Source organism: Taudactylus pleione, unplaced genomic scaffold (assembly GCF_031769625.1).
Source record: "Taudactylus pleione unplaced genomic scaffold, aTauple2 ptg000404l, whole genome shotgun sequence".
Classification (NCBI taxonomy): Eukaryota; Metazoa; Chordata; class Amphibia; order Anura; family Myobatrachidae; genus Taudactylus; species Taudactylus pleione.
The window spans coordinates 315,679-334,582 of NW_028284806.1; the positions used below are offsets into that span (position 1 = coordinate 315,679).

At 47.7% G+C, this 18,904-nt stretch overlaps 1 protein-coding gene across 1 annotated transcript in view; it reads left to right on the top strand.

Moving 5' to 3' along the window:
* The window catches only part of LOC148506437 (uncharacterized), a 30,538-nt gene extending 19,007 nt beyond the window's left edge, over positions 1 to 11,531 (top strand). The window contains exon 7 of the mRNA XM_088446784.1: positions 8,340 to 11,531. Within this exon, the coding sequence (XP_088302910.1) occupies positions 8,340 to 8,920 (581 nt within the window). The 3' untranslated portion in view covers positions 8,921 to 11,531. The remainder of the gene's footprint in view (positions 1 to 8,339) is intronic.
* Positions 11,532 to 18,904: the final 7,373 nt, after the last annotated feature.

Here is an 18,904-nt window from a genome sequence, read left to right on the forward strand (position 1 = left end):
GGACGCTTACCTGCATGTCCCTATTCTTTGGCGCCATCAACAGTTCCTCAGGTTTGCAATCAGCAGCGACCACTTCCAGTTTCGGGCGTTACCTTTTGGCCTGGCAACAGCACCACGTGTTTTCACCAAGGTGATGGCGGTCATGGCGGCTTCTCTGCGGCTGCAGGGAGTCCGCATGTTGCCGTATTTGGACGACCTGTTATTGGTGGCAGGATCTCCAGAGCTCCTGTTACGCCACTTGGACCTGACCATTGCACTGCTGCAACGGCACGGCTGGCTAATCAACTGGCAGAAGTCCACTCTAATCCCGTCTCGGAGGATTCTGCATCTTGGAGCCTTATTGGACTCGGGACAGCAAAGGATCTTCGTGACGGAGGACAAGATCTCTGCTTTACAGTCAAGGGTGCGCAGTTGTCTGCACAGCCGCCGGGTGTCCTTACACTCGGCGATGAGGTTACTGGGCTCCATGGTGTCGGTGTTCGACATGGTGGAATACGCCCAGTTTCACTCCAGACCTCTGCAGCACCTGATCCTGTCCAAGTGGAACGGGCTGACTCAGTCTCTGAAGTCCCAGACGATTGTGCTCACCCAGGAGGTTCGCCTGTCCCTTACGTGGTGGTTACAGACGACCCACCTCAACAAGGGACGTCCGTTCTGGGTTCCAAATTGGGTCCTGTTGACAACGGACGCCAGTCTTCGGGGCTGGGGAGCAGTTTCGGGTCCACACTTGTTCCAGGGCAGGTGGACGCCGACAGAAGCGGAGCTTCCAATAAATATCTTGGAACTCCGTGCGGTCTTCAATGCTCTCCAGCAGGCACAGCGGTTTCTCCAGGGTCGCCCGGTGCAGGTCCAGTCGGACAACGCTACCACCGTGGCCTACATAAACAGGCAAGGAGGAACTCGCAGTCGGGCGGCTCTCGTAGAGGTCTCTCGGATCCTGGTTTGGGCGGAGCGCAATCTTCCGGCCATATCAGCGGTCTTCATCCCGGGAGTGCTCAATTGGGAGGCGGACTTTCTAAGTCGCCAGGACGTTCATCCGGGGGAATGGTCCCTGCACCCGGACGTTTTTCAACTACTGGTGGACAGGTGGGGTCTTCCAGAAATCGACCTCATGGCGTCCCGGCACAACAACAAGTTGCCGGTGTACGGGTCTCGCACAAGAGACGAAGGGGCGTCTCTGGTGGATGCTCTGTCCGTCCGGTGGACGTTCCGGTTCGCATACCTGTTCCCTCCGGTCTCCCTTCTTCCACGGGTAATCCGGAAATTCAAACAGGAAGGAGGGACGCTCCTGTTGATAGCTCCCGCGTGGCCCAGACGGCACTGGTTCTCAGACCTTCAGGGTCTGTCCGTGGACATTCCTCTGCGGTTGCCGCTACGACCGGACCTTCTGTCTCAGGGTCCTTGCCTTCACCCGGACCTGACTCGGCTGTCTTTGACGGCGTGGCTGTTGAGACGGCCATGCTGAGGTCCCGGGGGTTTTCCAGCTCTGTGGTGCGTACCATGTTGCGAGCTCGGAAACCGTCTTCCGCGAGGATATACCATCGTGTGTGGCATACGTTCTTCCAGTGGTGTCGACCGAGAGGTTATGCACCGCGGGAGTTTCGTCTGTCTCGGATTCTCGCCTTCCTGCAAGCGGGACTAGATCATGGGCTTCGCCTTGCTTCTTTGAAGGTACAGGTTTCGGCCCTATCTGTCTGGTTTCACCGTAGGATTGCTACAATCCCGGATGTGCGCACCTTTATGCAGGGTGTTCTCCGCATTCAGCCGCCCTTTGTTCCACCTGTGGCGCCTTGGGATTTGGCTGTGGTCCTGAGGGCTCTCCAAGGACCGCCGTTTGAACCACTGGGCTCAGTGGATCTTAAATGGCTAACAGCTAAGACTGTTTTCCTTCTGGCCATTGCTTCGGCCAGACGTGTTTCTGAGTTAGGGGCTCTTTCTTGTAGACCCCCTTTCTTGGTTTTTTATGGGAACAGGGCAGTGCTCCGCACTCGGCCCGAGTTTCTTCCCAAAGTTGTTTCCCAGTTTCATATTAACAAGGAAATAGTTGTTCCGGCCTTTAACTCACCGGGTCTTTCCGTGGGTGAGGCCTCTTTGGATGTTGTGCGGGCCTTAAGGACTTATGTTGACCGCACTTCTTCGTTTAGGAAGTCGGACGCTTTGTTTGTCCTCTTTGGCTTCCGTAAAAAGGGTTGGCCTGCTTCAAAGCAAACTTTGGCAGCCTGGATCCGTATGGCTATTTCTGAAGCTTATCTTCATGAAGGCCTACCGGTCCCTCCTTCTCTGAAGGCTCATTCCACTAGGTCTGTGGGTCCTTCGTGGGCAGCTCGACGTGGTGCCTCGGCAGTTCAGATCTGCAAGGCTGCTACGTGGTCTTCTGTCCATACCTTCGTGAGGTATTACAGGTTTGACACCTTCGCCTCTCAGGATGCTTCCTTCGGGCGGCGGATTCTCCTTTCTGCACAGGAGCGTCCCCACCCTTAAAGGATACTGCTTTGGGACATCCCCAAGGTATCCTGTGGATACCCTATGGACCCTGAAGTAGAAAATATGAGATATGGTAAGAACTTACCCTTGTTATCTCTATTTCTACGAAGTCCATAGGGTTCCACAGGACTCCCGCCCTGTCGCACCTGTGCTGCAGATGGGCTTTGCTCTGGTCACCGGTTTTCCGTCTCCCTCTGGTGAGAATGTGATTCTTGTATGTGTCCAGATCTTTGTTCTCTCTCTTCCTTCTCCTCCTCCGGCCTATGGCTTGGTAACTAACTGAGGTGCCTTGGCCCGGGGGCGGGGTATAGGAGGGGGACCTAGTGCATCCTGGGAGGCTGAAAGCTTAACTCTTTGGTGCCCTGCGACTGACGTCACACCTATACCCCAAGGTATCCTGTGGAACCCTATGGACTTCGTAGAAATAGAGATAACAAGGGTAAGTTCTTACCATATCTCATATTATCTCATACATCAGGAGCCATCAGCCCCTATTATACTCCTGCTCTCCTCCTCACATCATGTCACTGTGTGTTACCAGACCAGAGATCTGACCAGTCTCCTCCCCACACTCTGGTGAATCTCATACATCAGGAGCCATCAGCCCCTATTATACTCCTGCTCTCCTCCTCTCATCATGTCACTGTGTGTTACCAGCCCAGAGATCTGACCAGTCTCCTCCCCACACTCTCTGGTGTATCTCATACATCAGGAGCCATCAGCCCCTATTATACTCCTGCTCTCCTCCTCACATCATGTCACTGTGTGTTACCAGCCCAGAGATCTGACCAGTCTCCTCCCCACACTCTCTGGTGTATCTCATACATCAGGAGCCATAAGCCCCTATTATACTCCTGCTCTCCTCCTCTCATCATGTCACTGTGTGTTACCAGCCCAGAGATCTGACCAGTCTCCTCCCCACACTCTCTGGTGTATCTCATACATCAGGAGCCATCAGCCCCTATTATACTCCTGCTCTCCTCCTCACATCATGTCACTGTGTGTTACCAGCCCAGAGATCTGACCAGTCTCCTCCCCACACTCTCTGGTGTATCTCATACATCAGGAGCCATCAGCTTCTATTATACTCCTGCTCTCCCCCTCACATCATGTCACTGTGTTACCAGCCCAGAGATCTGACCAGTCTCCTCCCCACACTCTCTGGTGTATCTCATACATCAGGAGCCTTCAGCCCCTATTATACTCCTGCTCTCCTCCTCACATCATGTCACTGTGTGTTACCAGACCAGAGATCTGACCAGTCTCCTCCCCACACTCTCTGGTGAATCTCATACATCAGGAGCCATCAGCCCCTATTATACTCCTGCTCTCCTCCTCTCATCATGTCACTGTGTGTTACCAGCCCAGAGATCTGACCAGTCTCCTCCCCACACTCTCTGGTGTATCTCATACATCAGGAGCCATCAGCCCCTATTATACTCCTGCTCTCCCCCTCACATCATGTCACTGTGTGTTACCAGCCCAGAGATCTGACCAGTCTCCTCCCCACACTCTCTGGTGTATCTCATACATCAGGAGCCATCAGCCCCTATTATACTCCTGCTCTCCCCCTCACATCATGTCACTGTGTGTTACCAGCCCAGAGATCTGACCAGTCTCCTCCCCACACTCTCTGGTGTATCTCATACATCAGGAACCATCAGCCCCTATTATACTCCTGCTGTCCCCCCCACATCATGTCACTGTGTGTTACCAGCCCAGAGATCTGACAAGTCTCCTCCCCACACTCTCTGGTGTATCTCATACATCAGGAGCCATCAGCCCCTATTATACTCCTGCTCTCCCCCTCACATCATGTCACTGTGTTACCAGCTCAGAGATCTGACCAGTCTCCTCCCCACACTCTCTGGTGTATCTCATACATCAGGAGCCATCAGCTCCTATTATACTCCTGCTCTCCCCCTCACATCATGTCACTGTGTTACCAGCCCAGAGATCTGACCAGTCTCCTCCCCACACTCTCTGGTGTATCTCATACATCAGGAGCCTTCAGCCCCTATTATACTCCTGCTCTCCTCCTCACATCATGTCACTGTGTGTTACCAGACCAGAGATCTGACCAGTCTCCTCCCCACACTCTCTGGTGTATCTCATACATCAGGAACCATCAGCCCCTATTATACTCCTGCTCTCCTCCTCACATCATGTCACTGTGTGTTACCAGCCCAGATATCTGACCAGTCTCCTCCCCACACTCTCTGGTGTATCTCATACATCAGGAGCCATCAGCCCCTATTAGACTCCTGCTCTCCCCCTCACATCATGTCACTGTGTGATACCAGCCCAGAGATCTGATCAGTCTCCGCCCCACACTCTCTGGTGTATCTCATACATCAGGAGCCTTCAGCCCCTATTATACTCCTGCTCTCCTCCTCACATCATGTCACTGTGTGTTACCAGACCAGAGATCTGACCAGTCTCCTCCCCACACTCTCTGGTGTATCTCATACATCAGGAACCATCAGCCCCTATTATACTCCTGCTCTCCTCCTCACATCATGTCACTGTGTGTTACCAGCCCAGATATCTGACCAGTCTCCTCCCCACACTCTCTGGTGTATCTCATACATCAGGAGCCATCAGCCCCTATTAGACTCCTGCTCTCCCCCTCACATCATGTCACTGTGTGATACCAGCCCAGAGATCTGATCAGTCTCCTCCCCACACTCTCTGGTGTATCTCATACATCAGGAGCCATCAGCTCCTATTATACTCCTGCTCTCCCCCTCACATCATGTCACTGGGTGTTACCAGCCCAGAGATCTGACCAGTCTCCTCCCCACACTCTCTGGTGTATCTCATACATCAGGAGCCTTCAGCCCCTATTATACTCCTGCTCTCCTCCTCACATCATGTCACTGTGTGTTACCAGACCAGAGATCTGACCAGTCTCCTCCCCACACTCTCTGGTGAATCTCATACATCAGGAGCCATCAGCCCCTATTATACTCCTGCTCTCCTCCTCTCATCATGTCACTGTGTGTTACCAGCCCAGAGATCTGACCAGTCTCCTCCCCACACTCTCTGGTGTATCTCATACATCAGGAGCCATCAGCCCCTATTATACTCCTGCTCTCCCCCTCACATCATGTCACTGTGTGTTACCAGCCCAGAGATCTGACCAGTCTCCTCCCCACACTCTCTGGTGTATCTCATACATCAGGAGCCATCAGCCCCTATTATACTCCTGCTCTCCCCCTCACATCATGTCACTGTGTGTTACCAGCCCAGAGATCTGACCAGTCTCCTCCCCACACTCTCTGGTGTATCTCATACATCAGGAACCATCAGCCCCTATTATACTCCTGCTCTCCCCCCCACATCATGTCACTGTGTGTTACCAGCCCAGAGATCTGACAAGTCTCCTCCCCACACTCTCTGGTGTATCTCATACATCAGGAGCCATCAGCCCCTATTATACTCCTGCTCTCCCCCTCACATCATGTCACTGTGTTACCAGCTCAGAGATCTGACCAGTCTCCTCCCCACACTCTCTGGTGTATCTCATACATCAGGAGCCATCAGCTCCTATTATACTCCTGCTCTCCCCCTCACATCATGTCACTGTGTTACCAGCCCAGAGATCTGACCAGTCTCCTCCCCACACTCTCTGGTGTATCTCATACATCAGGAACCATCAGCCCCTATTATACTCCTGCTCTCCTCCTCACATCATGTCACTGTGTGTTACTAGCCCAGATATCTGACCAGTCTCCTCCCCACACTCTCTGGTGTATCTCATACATCAGGAGCCATCAGCCCCTATTAGACTCCTGCTCTCCCCCTCACATCATGTCACTGTGTGATACCAGCCCAGAGATCTGATCAGTCTCCGCCCCACACTCTCTGGTGTATCTCATACATCAGGAGCCTTCAGCCCCTATTATACTCCTGCTCTCCTCCTCACATCATGTCACTGTGTGTTACCAGACCAGAGATCTGACCAGTCTCCTCCCCACACTCTCTGGTGTATCTCATACATCAGGAACCATCAGCCCCTATTATACTCCTGCTCTCCTCCTCACATCATGTCACTGTGTGTTACCAGCCCAGATATCTGACCAGTCTCCTCCCCACACTCTCTGGTGTATCTCATACATCAGGAGCCATCAGCCCCTATTAGACTCCTGCTCTCCCCCTCACATCATGTCACTGTGTGATACCAGCCCAGAGATCTGATCAGTCTCCTCCCCACACTCTCTGGTGTATCTCATACATCAGGAGCCATCAGCTCCTATTATACTCCTGCTCTCCCCCTCACATCATGTCACTGGGTGTTACCAGCCCAGAGATCTGACCAGTCTCCTCCCCACACTCTCTGGTGTATCTCATACATGAGGAGCCTTCAGCCCCTATTATACTCCTGCTCTCCTCCTCACATCATGTCACTGTGTGTTACCAGACCAGAGATCTGACCAGTCTCCTCCCCACACTCTCTGGTGTATCTCATACATCAGGAGCCTTCAGCCCCTATTATACTCCTGCTCTCCTCCTCACATCATGTCACTGTATGTTACCAGACCAGAGATCTGACCAGTCTCCGCCCCACACTCTCTGGTGTATCTCATACATCAGGAACCATCAGCCCCTATTATACTCCTGCTCTCCCCCTCACATCATGTCACTGTGTGTTACCAGCCCAGAGATCTGACCAGTCTCCTCCCCACACTCTCTGGTGTATCTCATACATCAGGAGCCATCAGCCCCTATTAGACTCCTGCTCTCCCCCTCACATCATGTCACTGTGTGATACCAGCCCAGAGATCTGATCAGTCTCCTCCCCACACTCTCTGGTGTATCTCATACATCAGGAGCCATCAGCTCCTATTATACTCCTGCTCTCCCCCTCACATCATGTCACTGGGTGTTACCAGCCCAGAGATCTGACCAGTCTCCTCCCCACACTCTCTGGTGTATCTCATACATCAGGAGCCATCAGCCCCTATTATACTCCTGCTCTCCTCCTCACATCATGTCACTGTGTGTTACCAGCCCAGAGATCTGACCAGTCTCCTCCCCACACTCTCTGGTGTATCTCATACACCAGGAGCCATCAGCCCCTATTATACTCCTGCTCTCCTCCTCTCATCATGTCACTGTGTGTTACCAGCCCAGAGATCTGACCAGTCTCCTCCCCACACTCTCTGGTGTATCTCATACATCAGGAGCCATCAGCCCCTATTATACTCCTGCTCTCCCCCTCACATCATGTCACTGTGTGTTACCAGCCCAGAGATCTGACCAGTCTCCTCCCCACACTCTCTGGTGTATCTCATACATCAGGAGCCATCAGCCCCTATTATACTCCTGCTCTCCCCCTCACATCATGTCACTGTGTGTTACCAGCCCAGAGATCTGACCAGTCTCCTCCCCACACTCTCTGGTGTATCTCATACATCAGGAGCCATCAGCCTCTATTAGACTCTTGCTCTCACCCTCACATATTGTCACTGTATGCCTCTGAGTCTCGGGTGGTGTAGCTGCAGATGTGCCATGCAGACCTCTGTCCGACTGACTCAGGAGGTTCCTATGTAACGAGGAACACTGCAGTGACTGTTATATTTGGCAGCTATATTCTCAACATATGGCTTAGGCAGATTGTAGGTCCACTAAGATTTTCCTTTTCCAACGCGTTTCGCAATTGTTAGACTTTATCAAAGCAATATACTAGATATAAAGCTGCAATTAGTTTAAAGGCAAAATCAGCCTGGTTAACTTTAATTACTATATTGTTGTAAATATCATGGTCCATAGTATGGAAATATTTGGTCATTAGAAGTGTTTTTACAATGCGGAGCGTTCATATGTACATACATTAATGTTGTTCTCAATAGATGGACAGTACAGCAGGAACATCTCAGAGGAACAACTCATTTTATCTCAAGATTGCGATGACGATGATAACTTCACACAAGATTTTCCAGGAGAAAACCCGGTTGCCCCAAATATTCATCCCGCACCTCATGGTGCAGTTATATCACCTGATACCTCTAAGGATGTGGACTGGTTTGCTAATAATTCAGATATCACGCATGGTTTACCTCATAGAAGCGACAAGATATTTCCCTGTCTTATATGTGGTAAATATTTCACCCATATTTCAAACCGTATCAGACACCAGAAAATCCACTCGGGCCAGAAGCCGTTTCCATGCTCTGAGTGCGGGAAGCGCTTTACACGTAAATCACATCTCACCGAGCACCAGAGAATTCACACAGGCGAGAAGCCGTTTTCATGCTCCGAGTGCGGGAAATCGTTCAAACACAAATCCCACCTGGTCATCCATCAACGGACTCACACCGGCGAGAAGCCATTTTCATGCATTGACTGTGGGAAATTTTTTACACAGAAATCAAACCTCCTTTATCACCAGAGAATCCACACAGGTGAGAAGCCATTTCCATGTCCCGAGTGAGGTGAGAAGCCATTTCCATGTCCCGAGTGAGGGGAATATTTTTGCACGTGTATCTGATCTTGTTAAACACGACTGAGGCAGATGTTAAAGGTTAACTTTATTCGTTCAAACAATATCATCGGTAGTCATTTTTTTTTTGCCATACTACTGATGAAAGTGCCATAGTTCTGACCGTTTTGTAGAATTTTAATATTGGACCCGGGACTCTGTCGCACAATGTTTGGTCTTAAGCCGTAGTACAGGTTGTGCCCAGCTATACTCTGGAACATAAGAGTATTATTGAGGGGGAGGGGTGTGCGACCGCTTTTCCTGGTAGCGTATTTGTTGGGCAGCAAAACTTACGGAGTGAATAAAGGCCTACATTTCATGCTGTTGATCAGCGGATTCTGATTTGCAGGTAAAACTTATAAAGAATGAGACATCCATATTTATGAATGACAGTGCACAAGTCAGGCGGAAAAATTAAACTGTGTTACTGTTACAGCGGAGCCATCATTCTCTAACAAGGTTTCCCTGTTATAAACGTATTTCTAGCGGTGTTTGGAGCGGCACCACGACCATCCAATCAGGACTAAAGCGCCGTATACACTGGATGATTTTTATGAACGACATCGTTGAACGATATATTGTTCAAATCGTCAAGTGTGTATGAACTTAACGACGAATGATGCGCGCTTCCGCGAGTCGTTAACGATATTTCCAGTCATCTGCACATGCTGCTCAATCTGGGGATATCGTTAACGATGCCATGTTGCCGAATGTAGTATGAACCCGCTAACCCAACCCCCCCCTTCCCCCCCACTGCCGTTGCCAGCATCGGCAGATGTGCATGTACTTACAAAGCCGGGACCTCCCCCAAGCCCGCCGCTGACTACGTCGCTCATACAGCATATCGTCCCGTGTGTATGAGCCGTAACATTTCTAGCAGTGTTTGGAGGGGTACCTCAGGCCATCCAATCAGGACTAACATTTCTAGCAGTGTTTGGAGGGTTGCCGTGGCCATCCAAACAGGACTAACATTTCTAGCAGTGTTTGGAGGGGTACCTCAGTCCATCCAATCAGGACTAACATTTCTAGTAGTGTTTGGAGGGTTGCCGTGGCCATCCAATCAGGACTAATATTTCTAGCAGTGTTTGGAGGGTTACCTCAGTCCATCCAATCAGGACTAACATTTCTAGCAGTGTTTGGAGGGTTACCGTGGCCATCCAATCAGTATTAACATTTCTAGCAGTGTTTGGAGGGTTGCCGTGGCCATCCAATCAGGACTAACATTTCTAGCAGTGTTTGGAGGGGTACCTCAGTCCATCCAATCAGGACTAACATTTCTAGCAGTGTTTGGAGGGGTACCTCAGTCCATCCAATCAGGACTAACATTTCTAGCAGTGTTTGGAGGGTTGCCGTGGCCATCCAATCAGGACTAACATTTCTAGCAGTGTTTGGAGGGTTGCCGTGGCCATCCAATCAGGACTAACATTTCTAGCAGTGTTTGGAGGGTTGCCGTGGCCATCCAATCAGGACTAACATTTCTAGCAGTGTTTGTAGGGTTGCCGTGACCATCCAATCAGGACTAACATTTCTAGCAGTGTTTGGAGGGTTTCCGTGGCCATCCAATCAGGACTAACATTTCTAGCAGTGTTTGGAGGGTTGCCGTGGCCATCCAATCAGGACTAACATTTCTAGGAGTGTTTGGAGGGGTACCTCAGTCCATCCAATCAGGACTAACATTTTTAGCAGTGTTTGGAGGGGTACCTCAGTCCATCCAATCAGGACTAACATTTCTAGCAGTGTTTGGAGGGTTACCGTGGCCATCCAATCAGGACTAACATTTCTAGCAGTGTTTGGAGGGTTACCGTGGCCATCCAATCAGTATTAACATTTCTAGCAGCGTTTGGAGGGTTGCCGTGGCCATCCAATCAGGACTAACATTTCTAGCAGTGTTTGGAGGGGTACCTCAGTCCATCCAATCAGGACTAACATTTCTAGCAGTGTTTGGAGGGGTACCTCAGTCCATCCAATCAGGAGCTTGCTGCTTAGCAATATGTCCAATCTCAACTTGGACAGACATATTGCCCTCCCCACAGCTTCTCTTGCCCCCAATCTATGGCCGCGTACAATGTACCCCAAGCACAGCTGCTGCATGTAAATGCTTGGCGTCATAGGGTGGAATTTTTTACCTCGCTCCTCCATCTCCCCCTGACCTAGCTCATCGCTCGACTTAAATTTCAACTTTTTAGGGCAGTATTATTGTGTGACAAACACGTATGACTGTTAGCGACTTCACTTAAGTCGCCTGGTCCTTTATTTCTGAACTCAGAAGTTAATGACGCAGCTCAGGGTATACAGTATATAGATCTGCACTAAGATCCTGTGTTGAAAAACAAAACAAATACTTTTATTAATGAATTGGTGACATAATACACAGATCGCCTGGTCATTAAACGTCACCCGTGTTATCCGTGTTTATTATAAAATATCGGAAGATGTTGGAACTTATGTTTCTCTTACTGTGTTAATTTGTTTTATACATAATCTTCTGAATAACTGTTACTACACTGCACTGTATGTATGTCCTGTTTACTTGTGTTACAGATTATAATAAATCTGACTTGTTTCCCGCACTAGTATAGAAGTTATTAGTATCCACCATTATTGTATCATACCTCTTGTAATCATCTAATGTAGATATTAGGTGAAATTAACGCCGTGAGTTGAGGATAAAATTAGCGTTTCCCAATAGTCACAAAACCACCGAGTTCAGCACAAACTTAGAAATAGAAATTTTTGTTAGCCGTGGCACAAACGTATGGTTAGATAACCCGAGGTCTTATAACATTGCCTTGTAGATGACATTCGTTGTTTTTCCTCCTGACGTCAACACAAAAAGATTCAGCTGTGTATTGTATAAATTAAAGTCCATCGTTGTGATATCTTTAACGGTTAAGCAGCGTAAGCCATGAAAGCTCTCAGACGTCCGTTTTTTCATGGACTTGTTTCACACATGAAGATACATTATAATTCTTGACCTTGGGTTCGGCTGTACCATCATGAAATATAGACATGGAGAAGGAATGGATGTGGCATGTTAGGTCGACATTTGTCTTGGCGATGTACACCATGGTGGAAACGTCTACATGCTCAGCAGCGCCTTCTGGGTCCAGGCGGTCATGTGACATGCAGTTCTGGTGCAGGCCTCTGAGGAGCGGCGTTCCGGTAAGTATTCTAACCCTAACCTTCCTTGCAGCAGCCTAAACCTCCTGGTGGCCCCTAACCATCGTCAGTCTGAGAAAATTTACATTTCCAATGCTGACATTTAAGATGGCGACACACTGTTGACATGTTGAGCCATGTCGACACTATAATGTTGACAGACATTGTGGTGTTGACATTATGATTGGCGATATGGTCAGTGCCTCCATCACATGCCAATACCTTTAGTGGGAGTGCGCGAGTACTATTATTTAAATTTATGAGTAGATCCCTGTTGGAACAGGCAGGTGAACAGTATGTGATCGCTGCACATAATAGATGGCGGCAACGCTACATAATAACTGAAACAAAAAAAACCCATAATCCAATACCAAATGCTCAAAATCTCCAATGACAGAAAATCACCAGGTCTCTCAAATCACTAAATCTCTCTCTAATACTCGGTCATGTCCTATTGTGCTTTGACAGAGAGATGATCCACAAAAGCTGGACGTGTAATCTGCCTGACCCGCCTCTGTCCACCATAATCCATCCGCAATTCCGCGGCAAGACATTTTTCCTCTCTTGCCGCTCTGCTACTGTCTCCCATCTCAGCCAATCCCTACAATGGCTTTCTATCTCCTATATAATCCAATTCAAACTTCTCACCCTCACCTGCAAAGCCCTCAGCTTCCCTCCCATCCTGCTACATCTCTAACCACTACCTCCTGCCGTCCCTGCTCTGCCGACCACCTGCACCTCACCTCCCAACTGATAACCACACTCCCACTTCCAATACATTTCCTGCCCTTGCTCCAAACTAGGAAACACATTCCTACTTCCAATCAGACTCACCGCCAGCCTCCAATGGTTCAAATGTTCCTTAAAATCCCACCTATCCACCAAAATCCTACTGGTCATCCTAACTCCACCCCCCCAGAGACCCATTGTCTCCTCACTGACATCTGTGTCACGTCTCTCAAACTGTTTTTTTTTTTGTGCGCTGCTTCCCTATTGCACAGCGCGGTGGATTCTAGTGTTGTCATATAAATAATCAATAATAATAGTAAATCTAAGCCAGCCTGTGTATTAGAGGAACAGAGTTTTGGTGGCGCCTCAGTAGTTTGGCCTTCAGAAATGATCTCCGATTATTCTCTGGGTCCTACAACTCAACAAGTGTCCCCTAACATTGCAACCTCTTCATTCCAAGTATCATGATTTCTCTTGTGACCAACCCGTGAAAATGTTTGAATGAATGGACATCGCGCTATATTCAATTAGAGGCAAAAATCCTTTTTCGCCTGTTTTTTTGAGAAAATTTTTCCTAAAAAAACTTCCAGGACAATTTCGCTTAAGCGGAAACTCGATGCATTGAATTGTCCAGAAAAGATTCTCCAATCAATAGCAGGTGAAAAGAAATGCAAAATCTTTATTTTGGGGTGCAAATGTGGGGAAACGACTCAGAACCCTTTGGACAGCCCCCCATAGGACAAATCTGCAAAAAAAAAAAAAAAACCTAAGACCACCCGAAAAAGAGACATGTCATTTTTGGGGTAAAAATTTAAAAAGTGGGGGGACAAGCATAAAAACTAGCGAAATAGACTTCTTGGGGGTCTGCAAGGATGGGTCAGGTGTTTTTGGGATTGCAGGTGCATGCAGCAGGTGGATTTTTCAAATTTTTTTAAAAAGTTCACTTTAGAGACATAAAAATATGCTAGCACCCATTTTCAGGTACCCCAAATTTGCCAGGACTACTTATTTTTACCAAAAAATACAGCTTTATGCCATTCTTCACCACTTTTACATAGACGCTAATAGCAAGCAATTTACACAACATAAGTACGCAAAATAGTCTTATTAGGGCTATTAGTACACATCTATATTGATTTCCTATGTTAGTGCATCTTTTTCTGGGGTACAGAAAAATTTTCGCCTTTTCCACATTCGCCTAATTCCGTTTCCGCTTGTTTTGTAATTGAATTAGGCGAAAAGCGGGGACGCGCATGGAATGATTTCGCCTCTGAAACAGGCGAATGAGGCGAAAAGTCGGACAGGCGAAAATGTTCCGACTTTTCGTATCTAATTGAATACCTCTCAATGTTCACACTACACATGTACATATATTATTCCCATTACCATGATCATCATCATCAATCAATTTACCCATAAAGTTGCGTAGCGATTATTACAACCAATCAGGCGCTACTGAGAGCGGCTGGTCCAATGGCAGCTGTTTAAATGGAGTCAGACTCCAAAAACATGGAGCAACATAAAACTATAACAATAAAAATTATTACATACGGTATTCAAAAAGTCATGCGGATACATATAAAAAAGCTGAACATTCATTATGACAAATGTCCCCTCTGTTGTTATTGAAATTGAGTCAGCATTTATGATAGTAAACAGGCCATAGGAGCCAGAATAAGGTCTAGCATTAGGTGGATATTACCAGTTCTGTGGAGGTAATGTGGGGTCCTCTTTAGCGAAGAGTAACCACGCACTGTGGATGGATCCCCTTGTACACTAGGGCTGTACGCTGGCAATTGAGAAAAAATGTTAAATTGTGGATGAAGGTTTGGGAATCCAAGTTGGAAATACACAAATTCTCTTGAATAAAGGTCTTCAATCAGCCATGGTCCACTGATGCGTTTCAATATCCACTAATCGCAGTTTCTAACAAACAATTCCAATTTCTCCAATGATCTCTAGTCCATCTTGCCTGTATAGGCTTAAGAATTCCCAAATGGACCAGCAATACTCGCGAATACTCTAACTTGAAAAAAAAAGAATATAAAACACCACAACGCCAAAGAGAGATCAAATGAAGCAGCAACTAACATCGATTTCGGAAGGTCATTGTTTTCAACCACAACCATACAAGCCCCCGAAGACTGCCCTCTTTTTTCTTTTTTAGGTGCCAAATTGGGCTACATTCTCTCCTAGCGGGCATCACAGCTACAATTCATGTAAAAAAAAAAAAAAAACGTTCAATATCACCCACCCCCTTTGTGGCAAAGATCAGATTGCTGGAGTCTTTTAGCTATACTGAATGCAGCAAACAGTAGTATTGTTTACTAGAATAGATAAAGTAGGTTCATCCGAGGGTACAGTTGACATTTCATCAGCCTGAAGTGAGCTCAGATGTGGAAATTTTTGTTCCGTCAAATAAACCTCGTTGATGTGTCCAAGTTACCCATTCTACATTGCTTGCTCACTGTTAAGATTCCTCTAGGTCATAAAGGTGTTGCACATTGAAGATGTTCTACTTTCAAATGACTATAAATTATTGGCTTGTACATTCGCTAGCCGCCTCCAGGATGCAGTCATATTGTCGGCAGACGGTATGCTGGGCGTCGAAATACTGACGCCCGAATCCCGCCGCACGGCAATATGCCAACGCCGATACACCGAAGGTGAACAGGATACCAACGTTGGCAGCCCGAACCGATCATCCGGACGGGTAAGTAACTGCCTCTCTCCCCAGGGAAGGGGGGTTAGGTTTAGCCTCCCACGGGGGGAGATTAGGGTTAGGCACCCCCGGGGAGGGTTAGGCACCACCAAGGGAGAGTTGGGGGGGGAGAAGGGGGAGGTTAGGGTACTTACCTACCGCTTTCGGTATTTGCACCATGCGGGCTTCCACTGTCGGCTATTCAGCCGCCGGCATATAATACCGATTCCGCTCCTTCATTGCTTTACCTGTCTGGCTGCCTTCTCTGCTTTTCAGTCAGAATTGCTTATTTTCATTGCCCTAGCATATGACACAGATTTGGTCTGTTAGGAGGGAGGCGAGTCAGAGCGCACAGCATGTGGTCAGGAAAAAGCTTTGTCAGACACAGAAGGAAACCCAACAGGAATAGTTTCAGAAGTCATGCACACACAATACTGAAGCATAGGCTTATTTAGATAATGCCTATTTATAGGCCCAACTGGGGAAAAGGAACCAATATAGATTCATTTGAGGTCATACTGACCATCTTGCTGAAGGGTAAGTTTAAGAAGAATTGGCAACCTCTAGTGGCTGGAGGTAGTATTTCCTCCTCTCAAGACGGTAAGATTTCCCAGGATATATCTGGTGAAATTCTCTCAACAATGTTAATGTCCATCAGCTTGAAAAGAATCTTGTGGAGGCAAGATACCACTAGGAAATGGATTTGGGATCACTGATTTCAGTAGAGAAACATGAAAAACGTCATGGTGTCTAGGAGCTCAAGTCAGCAGGCAACTGGGCCGATGCGTGCCGAATCATAAAAAGTGTAAATTAATTTTTTTTTACGTAACTTATGGGTAGGCATGCCTCCTTTCAGATAAAGAGTAGAGAGCTGAACGTCATTGCCAATTTACATACAGTATAAGCTGATGGAACACTATAGAGATGGTTAGTCTTTTTGTTGTCGTGGGCATGGCATAGTGTCTCAGTGTCTCCTTTAACACATGAAGACTTTTTTTGTAGCAATTCCGAGACTAGCAGTAACCATGGGGATAGAAGAATGCTGGGGGAAATGAATGAAGAGACTTGGCTGATGCACCTAATTGGCTTTGGTTAGTGGATGAGTGTTGGGAGTTATCACAGGAGAGCTCCACCTTTAGGCAGGACATCAACTGCAGATTGCAAGTATAACAGCGAAGACATTGTTCTAGGGACGGACGGCTATGCTCTGCCTGCCCTTGGATTTCAGGTGGAGGCCATGAATATTGAGGGCAGTAGAAAATTGCCCCATACAGTCGGACAACACAAACCTTTTAATGCCCTCCATGTGTATTGGCCACCAAAAACAAAAAAACAAATTTCCTACAGTAGATAAAAACAGAAAAAGTATGTAGGAGCTTTATAAAGGAGGTGCAGACATGGTCAACGGAGAGAAGAGGCCCTGGGTTTGAGAGCTTACAGTCATCTACAAGATGCAATTGTGCCGCTCCCATAAAATACAGATAATGGGCCTGATTCAGCATGGATCGCAATTGTAATAGCGTTCCGCATATCGGCCGATGGTGCATACTGTTTATGCACCACAGTGCGCGAGTTGGATTTGCGATCTCACTGTGATCACTCACGCAGAAAGAAAGCCAACGCAGAGTGAGTGAGAGGACATCAGTGTTTGGGTGTGGTGACTGGGGACTCGTCGGAGAAACGCAGGCGTGCCTGTCCGTTTGTACCCCGTTGCATGGGCGTGCATAAATTAGCCACTGCTACGTCATACGCAGCTTGTGTACTCACTGCGTGCGGCAAGACAGACAGGTCAGGGCTGCTGTCATTGTGTGTGATGTGTTTATCGGCGAGGTCTTACGGATGTGAGATAGCGCTAGCGGGCGTCTCTACACTGGCTGTGCGATTGCAGTCATTAGCATATTTTCTCAGCAGACCCGCGTGCGTGATCGCAATAGTGATCCGTGCTGAATGAGGCCCAATGTTCATACTTCTACGTGTATATGTACGCATGACCACCAAGGGGTTCTAGAAGGGTTGGATCTGTTCCATTACTGTTAATAGCAGACAATAGATCACCAATGCCAGTCTCTTCTGCCTGGTGTCAGCGATACATGCTCTAAAGATGCTAGACAGCTAGTTACTGAGACATGAGACAGTTAAAACCATTTAGGAATACAGTCCATCTGGCGTGCATCACGCGCTAAGAAATATCTCCATTCAGTACAAGGAGCCCTGATGGTTAACAGCTCTTTATTCCCACATTATAGTCCTTTTCTTTGTCAGACATTTGATGAGAGTTAGGAAAAAGCACATTAGTGCAACAGCTTCTTTTCTCCCAATCTCTACAACAAGAACAGAATCAGAAGCTTCTTTTACAATGATAAAAGATAGTTTTGGGTTTGGCTGTATAAAGCAGAGCTATCCTAAATCTCATCTTCAGTCAGTGTCTGATCAATAATAGGATGCCGAGACTTGGGGGTGCCACTAGCGGCGGATTGATTTTTGGACAGTAAAGCGGTTTGATTTTATTTCACCGGTGGAGGCGAGTGGTCCACAGCCACCCAAATGAAACAATGAATTCATCCCCATGTAAGAGCCATACAGCCGTAACCCGGGATTGAACAGACGACCCGGGATTCACTGCCCTAGCTGCATGTGAACCTGACTCATCCTCTTCTAGAGCATATGGTTATTGTTTGTAACCAGTTGTGCATACCTTCACGTTTCTGTACACCGCCGATTTCCGGGAGGGGTCAAGCCTCTGGTTCAAGGATCACTCCTGGTTTTCCTGCATTGCCTGGACTTTGTTTTTGTTTCAATAAACAGTTTATATTTCACTATGCTCCTGTCTGCACAGCTTTCATTACAAGTATCCAGTTACATAACAGTTTCCTCTAAAAATGTACATGTGCCATCGAACGCCACTGGAGGAAATCTTATTCCTGGATAGACTTCCTTCATTTCAAGTTCATCTTCTCATTCTACAGTTTTTCCCTCACCCTCAGTAAACAATCCATCTTCAAGTCTCTCATCTCTTCAGAATCCTCCAATCCCCGTATCTTTGCTACCTCCAACACACTCACCTCCTACCTCACCAACCACTTCTTCTCTCTTTCTACCTCTTGTTCTTCATGCTCCCCCTCCAACCTTCCCATAGGAGTCCCACAGGTTTCTGTTCTTGACCCTCTGCTTTTTTTTCTGTCCACCTCTTCCCTGGGTAAACTAATCAGTTCCTTCAGCCTCCAATATTACTACTATGCTGACACCACTCAACATGACCTTTTTTCTACTGATCTCTCCACTTTCCTCCACTCATGGGTGTCCAATTGCCTCTCCACCATCTCCTCCTAGATATCCTCATGCTTTCT